Source organism: Pan paniscus, chromosome 1 (assembly GCF_029289425.2).
Source record: "Pan paniscus chromosome 1, NHGRI_mPanPan1-v2.0_pri, whole genome shotgun sequence".
In the NCBI taxonomy this organism is placed as follows: domain Eukaryota; kingdom Metazoa; phylum Chordata; class Mammalia; order Primates; family Hominidae; genus Pan; species Pan paniscus.
Genome location: NC_073249.2, coordinates 218681827 through 218693020, shown reverse-complemented (window position 1 = coordinate 218693020; position 11194 = coordinate 218681827). Strand labels below are relative to the sequence as shown.

General features: G+C 48.8%; 1 protein-coding gene across 1 annotated transcript in view; it reads left to right on the top strand.

The window, feature by feature from the left end:
* The first annotated feature begins 5053 nt into the window (after positions 1-5053).
* SLC25A33 (solute carrier family 25 member 33) overlaps positions 5054-11194 on the top strand; it is a 42926-nt gene continuing 36785 nt past the window's right edge. Inside the window, exon 1 of the mRNA XM_034954819.3 lies at positions 5054-5376. Within this exon, the coding sequence (XP_034810710.1) occupies positions 5321-5376 (56 nt within the window). The 5' untranslated portion in view covers positions 5054-5320. The remainder of the gene's footprint in view (positions 5377-11194) is intronic.

The following is an 11194-nucleotide window of genomic DNA, read 5'->3' as shown; positions in this document are numbered from 1 at the left end:
CACTTTGGGAGACTGAGGCGGTGGATCACCTGAGGTCAGGAGCTCGAGACCAGCCTGGCCAAAATGATGAAATCCCATCTCTACTAAAAATACAAAAAATTAGCTGGGCATGGTAGCGGACACCTGTAATCCCAGCTACTCAGGAGGCTGAGGCAGGAGAATTGCTTGAACATGGGAGGCGGAGGTTGCAGTGAGCCGAGATGGCACCATTGCACTCCAGCCTGGGCAACAAGAGCAAAACTCTGTCTCAAAAACAAAGATTCTCATTGTATGTATATGCCCTGATCAGGGTATGAAACATTTTTGTCACCCCTAAGAAGTTTTTTCCAGTCTCTTTGCAGTCAGTCCCCTCCTATCCCCGGCCCCCAGCATCCATCCACTCATCTGTTCTCAGTCACTAAAGATTAGTTTTACCTTTTTTAGAATTTCATGTAAATGAAATCATATACTTTTTATGTCTGGTTTCTTTCTTTGCTCTTATTATTTATTTTATTATTATTTTTTGAGATGGAGTCATTCTCTGTCTCCCAGGCTGGAGTGCAGTGGTGCGATCACGGCTTACAACAGCCTCAACCTCCCAGGCTCAAAAGATTCTCCCACCTCAGCCTCCAGAGTAGCTGGGATTACAAGCACGCACTACCATACCCAGCTTATTTTTAAAATTTTTTATAGAGTGAGGGTCCATCTGTGTTGCCAGGCTGGTTTCGAAATCCCAGGTTCAAGCAATCTTCAGCCTCTCAAAGTGTGAGAATTATAGGCGTGAACCACCACGCCCAGCGTCAGGGCTTAAGCCATCCTTCTGCCTCAGCCTCTCAAGTAGCCAGGACCACAGGTGTGTGCCATCACACCCAGCTATAAAAATCGTTTTACACTTGATCTTAGCCAAAAGGCCGAGAAGGGATGTAAAAATAATTTAAAAATTTTTTAATATTAAAATAGAGTTGGGTGCCGGGTGTGGTGCCTCACGTCTGTAATGTCAACATTTTGGGAGGCTGAGGCAGGCAGATCACTTGAGGCCAGGAGTTCAAGACCAGCCTGGCCAACATGATGAAACCCTGTCTCTACTAAAAATACAGAAAAATTAGCCAGGCATGGTGGCACGTGCCTGTAATCCAGCTACTCGCGAGGCAGAGGCAGGAGAATTGCTTGAACCCAGGAGGTGGAGGTTGCAGTGAGCTGAGATCATGCCACTGCACTCCAGCCTTGGTGACAGAGTGAGACTTCATCTAAAAAAATAAATAAAAATAAAATAAAATAGAGATGGGGTCTTGCTATGTTGCCCAGGTTAGTCTACAGCCGAAATGATCCTCCCACCGTGGCCTCCCAAAGTGATGAGATTACAGAGGTAAGCCACCACACCCAGCCTGTAAAAATAATTTTTTTCTTTTTTGACACGGAGTTTCACTCTGGTCACCCAGGCTGGAGTGCAATGGCACGTTCTCAGCTCACCACAACTCCCGCCTCTTGGGTTCAAGCCATTCTCCTGCCTCAGCCTCCCAAGCAGGTGGGATTACAGCCGCCCACCACCATGCCGAAGTTAATTTTTGTATTTTTAGTAGCAGCTTATGGGCCAGGCTGGTCTCAAACTCCTGACCTCAGGTGATCTGCCTGCCTCAGCCTCTCAAAGTGCTGGGATTACAGGCGTGAGCCACCGCGCCTGGCCTAAAAATAATTTAAAAATTTTTTATATTAAAATTACTGCTAGCAAAACCTTTTTTTTTTTTTTTGTATATTGACCTTATTTCCTGTGATCTTGCTAAATTCACTAATTAGTTCTAGTAGTTGTTATATAGATTATTTAGAATTTTCTAGTAAACAGTTACATCATCTATGACTGAAGACAGTTTCACTTCTTTATGATCTTTATACATTTTTTTTTTCTTGCCTTACTGCACTGACTAGGGCCTCTAGCACAACATTGAGTAAGTGGTAACGGCAAATATCTTTGCTTATTGCCAATCTTAGGGGCAGGTGGTCAGTTATTTAATGTTGTGTGTGATGTTAGCTATAGGTTTGGGGTAGACGCTTTATATCAGATAGAGGAATTCCCTCCTGTTCCCTGTTTGCTGAGAGCTTTTTTTCATGAATAGGTGTTCAGTTTTTTCAAATGCTTTTCTGCATCAATTTACATGGTCATCAGGTTTTTTTCCATTATTCTCTCTTTCTCTTTCACGTTTTTTTTCTTTTTTTTCTTTTTCTTTTTTTTTTTTTTTTTTGCTGTTGACACAGCCCCAGGAGGTCCTGGGAACATGTGTCCCTGTTATTCTCTTAATATGCTGAATTATATGGATTGATTTTTTGAATGTTAAACCAATCTCTAATTCCTGGGCATCTCTCATTTCGTCCTGATGTATTATCCTTTTTCTATATTGCTGGATTTGATTGCCAATGTTTCATTAAAGGTTTTTATCTATTGGAATCTCTGTTGTATACCCAGTACATGGCCATGGCCAATGCCTGAGCTGGTGTCAGAGGAGCTCTAGAAGTCTAGGAAGGGGGCCATCCTAGTCAGGGAAAATAGCAGGTTCAAGCCAGGCGTGGTGGCTCACACCTGTAATCTCAGCACTTTGGGAGGCCAAGGCGGGCGGATCACCTGAGGTCAGGAGTTCGAGCCCAGCCTGGCCAACATGGTGAAACCCTGTCTCTACTAAAAATACAAAAATTAACCAGGCATGGTTGCGGGCGCCTGTAATCCCAGCTACTCGGGAGGCTGAGGCAGGAGAAACGCTTGAACCCAAGAGGTGGGGGTCGCAGTGAGCCGAGAACGCGCCATTGCACTCCAGCCTGGGCAACAAGAGTGCAACTCCGTGTCAAAAAAAAAAAAAAAGAAAAAACCAACAAAAATTAGCCAAGCATGGTGGCATACGTCTGTAATCCCAGCTACTCAGGAGGCTGAGGCAGGACAATCGCTTGAATCTGGGAGGTGGAGTATGCAGTGAGCCAAGATGGTGCCACTGCACTCCAGCCTGGGTGACAAAATGAGGCCTCCTCTTAAAATAATAGGCCAGGTGCGGTGGCTCACGCCTGTAACCCCAGCACTCTGGGAGGCTGAGGTGGGCGGATCACGAGGTCAGGAGTTTGAGACCAGCCTGACCAACATGGTGAAACCCTGTCTCTACTAAAAATACAAAAATTAGCCCAGTGTGGTGGTGCATGCCTGTAATCCCAGCTACTCAGGAGGCTGAGGCAGGAGAATTGCTTGAACCCGGGAGGCAGAGGTTGCAGTGAGACGAGATCGTGCCACTGCACTCCAGCCTGGGTGACAGAGCAAGACTCCATCTCAAAAAAATAAAAATAAAAATAAAAAAACATATAATAAAAATAAAAAATTATTTATTTTTACTTTTTTTTTCTTTTGTAGAGACAGGGTTTTGCCACGTTATCCAGGCTGGTCTTGAGCTACTAGACTCAAGTGATCCACTCTTCTCAGCCTCCCAAAGTGCTGGGATGACAGGAGTGGGCCACTGTGCTGGGTTTTCTTTACTTCTTTTTGTCAGATACCTCATGCCCTAGTATGGCTTCCCCTTCTCCTAGGCCTGGGAGCAATGGCTTTAATAGTAACCACTGTATTTGCATTTTGGAGGACTGCTCCTAAGAGCTGTTTTTATTTAAAGAGTCCCAGCAATCAAATACAGATTGGCTGGCTAGCTCCCATGTTTCCACACAATTCCCTCCTACTTAAGCTCTCTATGTTTACACACAGGACATCTAACTGCTTGTTCTGGTCAAGGTACAGCTTTCCGGAGCTCTGAGAGACGGAAGAGAAAGGGTTGGTACGTTTTGCAGGTGAATGGTGGTCTGCTGAGAGAGAGACGGACAGAGAGACATAGTCCAAGGTAACAGGAAAGCTTCTGGCACTGGTGCCTGTGCAGTCAGTGGTGTCACTGCCAGGACAGGAAATAGAGGTAGAGCAGGTGTGGGGGAGGGGAAGAATGATAAGTTCAATTTGGGACCTTTATTCATTAGCTCCTTGGGCATTACTAGGTGGCAGGTACTGTGTCAGGAACAACTGTGAACAAAAGAAATAAGGTCCCTGCTCTCCTGAAGCTTACATTCCTGTATGGGAAGGACAACTTAAATAAATCAACAAACTAACTGCAGAAGCCCTGGTTCTATAGTCGTGTGACAGACTGCGCTGCAAAGGCGGCCAGGAAAGTCTCCATCTGGGGGAGACCTGGAGATTAGAAGATGTCAGGTTGAGTATGACAATGACCCAGTGACATAGGCTGAGAGAAGCAGTTTGGATATCTAGGTCTGGGCTGGAGATGATCAGAAAAGAAGCAAAAAGCATACTGCAAAATATACGCAGCATATACTACTACTTATAGGGAGATCAAAAATCCACATAATGATAATGATTATTAATTATTTGAGACAGAGTCTCGCTTTGTCGTCCAGGCTGGAGTGCAGTGGCAAGATCTTGGCTCACTGCAGCCCCCGCCTCCCGGGCTCAAGCGATTATCCAGCCTCAGCCACCCAAGTAGCTGGGATGACAGGGGTGCGCCGCCTCGTCCGGCTAACTTTTGTATTTCTAGTAGAGACACGGTTTCGCCGTCTTGGCCAGGTTGGTCTGTAACTCCTGGCTTCAGGCGATCCGCCCGCCCGCCTCGGCCTCCCAAAGTGTTGAGATTGCAGGCGTGAGCCACCGTGAGGGCCTCACTGATTATCTAAGGCTGTTTAGATTATAGTTTTTTAGATTATGTTTTTGTTTCCCTAAACGGGGTGGTGAGTACAGAGGTGTGAGATGTAACACGTAATTTGTACACCTTTTGCACACGTAAATATCACAAAGTAAACTTTTAAAATAAGGCAAGGCCTAGGGCCTCGCGAGGCTTCTCTGAGGAGCGAGGACCAGTCAGTCACAGCCAGTTTCCACTGCCTCCACGCTCCGGCCTAGGCCAGCCCCTCTCCCCAGTCATTCGCTCGGGGCTGGCTCCGCCCCAGAACTGCGCAACCTCCCCGCCCACATCCGCGTTCTAACCAATGAGCGCTCGAAATTTGGGTCCACACCCCCGTCACGCCCCGCCCCAGACTCGCGCGCCCGTGACGTCACGGTCCGGCCCCCGCCACGTGACGGCCGCGCGCCGGGCTCTAGCTCCCCGCCGGGCTCGCGCCGCAGAGGCCGGTGAGGCGCCGGCGGCCACGCCGCGGAAGGCGCGGGCCGAGCAGAGCCGGGCGTTGGAGCCCGCGCGCGCATGGAGGCGTTGCCGGCAGCCCCCTGAGGGCAGCGGGGAGACAAGACCCGGCGACCTCGCGCATCCCTCGAGCCGCCACGCGCTCTCGCCACCGGGCGGCGACGGGCCGCGGAGCCGGCGCGGCCATGGCGACGGGCGGCCAGCAGAAGGAGAACACGCTGCTTCACCTCTTCGCCGGCGGGTGAGTTCCCGGGCCCAGCCGCGCGCGCCCCACCGCCTGCGGTCCCCTCGGCCTTCGCCCCGGGCGCGGCCCCAGCCTCCCGCGGCGGTTACCGGCCTTCCCCGGGCTACGGCGCCGGCGCTCGGGAGGAGGAAGTCCCGGCGTCGGGGGACTGGTGGGCAGGGCCGAGGGAGGGGGTCGGGCCTTCCTCACCCCTACGTCCTGACCGCAGCCCCGAGGGCGGCTGTGCCCCGCCGCCCGTCCTCCCCGCGGCGTCCCCAGCTTTTCCCCATTCTGAACAGTCAGTGGCCGGCGAGTGTTGCTCGGCGGCGGTCCAGCCTGGACGCTGTGGCGCGGCCCCCCCTCCCCCGCCCCCTTCTCCTGGGGCCTCTCCCGAAGCGCAGCGCCTCAGAGCCCGTGGTAGGATCGCTGATGCTCGGGTGTGCCCGAGGTTCCTCAGGGCAGCGCGGGAGGTCATCCGGACGGGCAAAAAGGTCTGCAGACGTTGGACGTCAGCAAGGCCTGGGTGGTGCTGGTGAACGGTGATGCTTGCGGCCACACGCGGGGTGGCTAAGCCAGGGACCCGAACTAATATGAGGTCTGGAAGGTGTGTTGAGACACTTCTCGCCGGCTGGTAGACGCTTCCAACGCCAGAGACCGCAGAATTGTAAGGTGTTCCTTGTTTTGAAAGCTGCATTAGGTCTATGGTCAGGCACTTTTTTTCCAGGGAGACAATGCATTTTTAGGAGGTTGAGTTCTGCGGTTAGGAAGGGAGATGGTACCCCTCGCCACCTCCCCTTGTCACCTCCCGCCGAGAATAGAAGGTAAAATATTTTTGAGTATTAGTAATTTCCTTTTTTCCTTTATCACAGCCGGTGGCTTGGGGTCCTTTCGGAGTCTTACAGATATTTGGAGTATTAATTTGAGGACCTCATCGGCCTGGCACAGGAATTTTTGAGTGTAGGATATTTTGCATAAAATAGTTTATCCTGGGATGATCATCTTGGCTTGAGTAGTTGCAGCCTGGATTCCTACCTGGATATGTTCCTTACAACAAACAATGGTTGAGAAACTTATCTTGGAAGATGACTGATGAAAGCGTCCCTGAGCTTTTTTTGTACTTGTATTGTGGGCAGTCACCAGGTTACTTTAACCAAAAACTTCGGTGGGTCTTCATAGATTGGAAGAGTTTCTCATTCATCTCTTCCCTGTCATTCATTCCCTTGCAACCCTTCCCTCCATGTCTCCATTGAGACTTCCTTTTTTTTTTTTTTTTTGAGAGGGAGTCTTCCTCTGTCGCCCAGGCTGGAGTGCAGTGGTGCGATCTTTGGGCTCACTGCAACTTCCGCCTCCCGGGTTCAGGCGATTCTCCTGCCTCAGCCTCCCGAGTAGCTGGGATTACAGGCCCCGCCACCATGCCTGGCTAATTTTTTTTTTCTTTTTTTTTTTTTGGAGACGGAGTTTCGCTCTGTAGCCCAGGCTGGAGTGCACTGGCGCCATCTCGGCTCACTGCAAGCTCCGCCTCCCGGGTTCACGCCATTCTCCCGTCTCAGCCTCCGGAGTAGCTGGGACTACAGGCGCCCGCCACTGCGCCCAGCTTTTTGTATTTTTAGTAGAGACGGGGTTTCACCGTGTTAGCCAGGATGGTCTCGATCTCCTGACCTCGTGATCCGCCCGCCTCGGCCTCCCAAAGTGCTGGGATTACAAGCGTGAGCCACTGCGCCCGGCCACGCCCAGCTAATTTTTTTGTGTTTTTGCTAAGAGGCGGAGTTTTGCCATGTTGGCCAGGCTGGCACTCCTGACCTCAAGTGATGGCCCACCTTGGCCTCCCAAATTGCTGGGATTACAGGCGTGAGCCACCATGCCCGGCGGAGACTTCCTTTCAGAGTAACACAAGGGGGAAGCATTCTTAAATTAAGCCACTCTATATAAATTTGTCTTTCTTGGGAATTTTAAACAAGTTGGCCATTTTTTTTTTTTGTCTCACACGTTTTTTAAGCCAAGAAGGATCATTTAAAAAAAAAAAAAAAGGAATTTCTGCTCAGTGATTTTGACTTACTGTTTTTAGTGAGGTGGGTTTTTGTTTTTTGTTTTTTTTTCAGACGGAGTCTTGCTCTGTCTCCCAGGCTGGAGTGCAGTGGCGCCATCTCGGCTCACTGCAAGCTCCGCCTCCCGGGTTCACGCCATTCTCCTGCCTCAGCCTCCCGAATAGCTGGGACTACAGGTGCCCGCCACCACGCCCGGCTAATTTTGTATATTTTTAGTAGAGACGGAGTTTAACCGTGTTAGCCAGGATGGTCTCGATCTCCTGACCCCCTCTGCCCACCTCGGCCTCCCAAAGTGCTGGGATTGCAGGCGTGAGCCACTGCGCCCGGCCAGTGAGGTGGTCTTTTACAATTTTTCTTTGTATTCCAAACCAGGAGAGTTGCATGCTGGAGCAGCCTCTGTTGAGGCTCACTGTGAGATGGATGGCCCTGTCTTGTTGAATCTCCCTCTGTACCCTTCACTGTGCCCTCTGGCTGCCAGATTCTCCTACTAGGGCACCAGGCTTATACCTTGTGATGGAGTAAATCTGCAGTGGCCAGCACAGCTCTCCTGCTTGATTAAGATGTAGGTAGTTTATTAGGGTGGCGCCTGAAGCCATTGTATTTAACAAGTTTCCGTTCCTGTCTTGGCAGCAATTTGAGACTCAAGAAAGAAAAGACAGCTTCCAAAAGGATGTTTTCAGAGTAACTAATTGGATTTTGATCCACTCTCAGTAGCCTAAAATATTTTACTTTCTGTTAGGGAAGAACATGAAAGGAGCTGAGTGTAAAATGGCTGTATTGTATGGTTAAAATGAGGCCACCCAGAGGTCCCACCTAGTCCGGTGGAATATGTGCTGCCTTGCTCCAAGTAACTAGTTGCTGCTGTTGTTAAGCTGGCGTCTTTCCAGAAGACGAAGTGCACTTCCTTTGAAAAGAAGTCAGAGTCCCCACTAAAAATCTGTCACATTTCTCTTGTTTATTGAATAGCCATTGGAAACTATAACATCAAACAAGTTTAATACTGTTGCTAATTAATGATACTGTGATACTGAACAAGCATTTCTTTATTTTTATTTTTATTTTTTGAGACGGAGCCTCACTCTGTCGCCCAGGCTGGAGTGCAGTGGTGCAATCTCTGCTCACTGCAACCTCCGCCTCCCGGGTTGAAGCAATTTGATTCGCGTGCCTCAGCCTCCCCGGTAGCTGGGATTACAGGCATGTGCCATCATGCCCAGCTAATTTTTGTATTTTTAGTAGAGATGGGGTTTTGCCACGTTGGCTAGGCTGGTCTCGAACTCCTGACCTCAAGTGATCCACCTGCCTTGGCCTCCCAAAGTGCTAGGATTATACAGGTGTGAGCCACCACGCCCTGCGTGAAAAGGTATTTTTATTTATTCATTTATTTATTTTTGATACGGAGTTTCACTCTTGTTGCCCAGGCTGGAGTGCAGTGGTGCAATCTCAGCTCACTGCAGCCTCTACCTCCTGGGTTCAAGTGATTCTCTTGCCTCAGCCTCCTGAGTAGCTGGGATTAAAGGCTCACGCCACCACGCCCGGCTAATTTTTGTATTTTTAGTAGAGACAGGGTTTCACCATGTTGGACAGGCTGGTCTCGAACTCCTGCCCTCAGGTGATCCGCCCACCTCAGCCTCCCAAAGTGTTGGGATTACAGGTGTGAGCCACTGGGCCCAGTCCTGTCATTCCTTTTCTATTGTTTAAACCACCTCATCAAGAAGAACACAGAAGTGCTTTGAGGTGGCCCTTCTGTATGTAGGCTTGATTTGCCAAAGACGAAAATCCTATAAATTTGCCCCATCAAATAGCATGGGGGTTCTGGTTGTCTGTTAGTGCTAGTGATGTCCTTCATCTGCTGGGCAGCCACTTAACAGCACAGTGCCCATTTAGATCTACTCAGTACCTGAAATAGCTGGGCTAAGCTGTCCTTAGATTTAGAGGTTGATCCTGGATTAGATGCTTTGGGTCTTATTTTTATGGCGTGCTTTTTTGTTTTGTCATCCTAGCCTTTAAAATGTATTTTAATGGGAATATAGTATATCTTTAAGATTTTAAACTAGGCCAGGTGTGGTGGCTCACGCCTGTAATGCCAGCACTGTGGGAGGCCGAGGCGGGTGGATCACCTGAGGTCAGGAGTTCGAGACCAGCCTGGCCAACATGGCAAAACCCGTCTCTACTGAAAATACAAAAATTAGCTGGGCATGGTGGTGCATGCCTGTAATCCCAGCTACTTGGGAGGCTGAGGTAGGAAAATCGCTTGAACCTGGGAGGTGGAGGTTGCAGTGAGCTGAGATTGCTCCACTGCACTCCAGCCTGGGAGACAGAGAGAGAGACTCCATCTCACAAGAAAAACAAAAAACAAAAAATGAAAAACTTAAACTATAATAAGACACAGATATTTTCAAAATTCAATGTTTTCCCACCTAGTATGGGCAGCTGTTGCCAGGTATACTCAGGTACTTGTCCTGCAAATTAAATCTTTATCAGCTAATGGTTAGTTTTTTTTTTTTTCTTTTTTTGAAGCAGCATCTCTCTGTGTAGCCCAGGCTGGAGTGCAGTGGTGACATCTCGGCTCGCTGCAACCTCCACCTCCCGGGTTCAAGCAATTCTCGTGCCTCAGCCTCCCAAGGAGCTGTAATTACAGGCACGTGCCACCACACCCGGCTGTTTTTTGTATTTTTAGTAGAGACCAGGTTTCACCATGTTGGCCAGACTGGCCTCGAACTCCTGACCTCAGGTGATCTGCCCATCTCAGCCTCCGAAAGTGCTGGGATTACAGGCATGAGCCACCGAGCCCAGCCAATGCCAGGTTTCAAGTAAAACTTTCCAAAAATTTACAGTGTATACAGAAAAGCACCTAATGTTTTTTAAATAGCACGATAGAGGTAGCAGGTGAAATGGCGGTTACCAAACCTCCAAAGATTAGGATTGCAGGATGTCTGGCAGTATCATTTGTTGGCAAAATGTGGATAAGCTGTGAGCCTGGAAAGCAGTTTACCATCAGTGGGGTAATGATTATTATCAGAAAGAGCATACAGGCCTTGGTTTTAGTGCCCGATATGCATGTATGCATAGGGAACAGAGGCTGTTGTTGAAGACAGTTGGTTTTTACAAATTTTCCTTGATAGTTTAAACTCAGAGTTAAAAAGCACAATTCTGTGTGCATAATTTAAAATTTTATGACTTCTGATCACATAAAGATACTTTTTTTAAAATCCCAGTATATATTATAGTAGTAACGTTGTAGTTTTACTCTGCTGTCAACTGGAGGTGAGGTGCCTAAGCCACAAGGGGAAAAATTAAACTAGGGAGGCATGGGTGTAAAAGGATTAGAAGGTTAACTATATCTTCATGTAATAAATACAAAACTTCAGTTTTGGAAAGGAATAATGAGAGAAGGTAGAGGAATGGGGAGGGGAGTTTTTTTGTTTTTGGTGGTTTTTTTTGTTTTGTTTGTTTGTTTTTGAGACAGAGTTTTGCTCTTGTTACCCAGGCTGGAGTGCAGTGGTGTGATCTCAGCTCTCTGCAACTTCTGCCTCCCGGGTTCAAGTGATTCTAGGGGAGCATATTTTTATCTTTAAAGAAAAGGAATACATAGGCTGGGTGTGGTGGCTTATACCTGTGATCCCAGCACTTTATTTTTATTTTTATTTTGAGACGGAGTCTCACTCTGTCACCCAGCCTGGAGTGCAGTGGCGAGATCTTGGCTCACTGCAACCTCCGCCCTCCGAGTTCAAGCGATTCTCCTGCCTCAGCCTCCCGAGTAGCTGGGATTACAGGCGCCTGCCACCACGCCC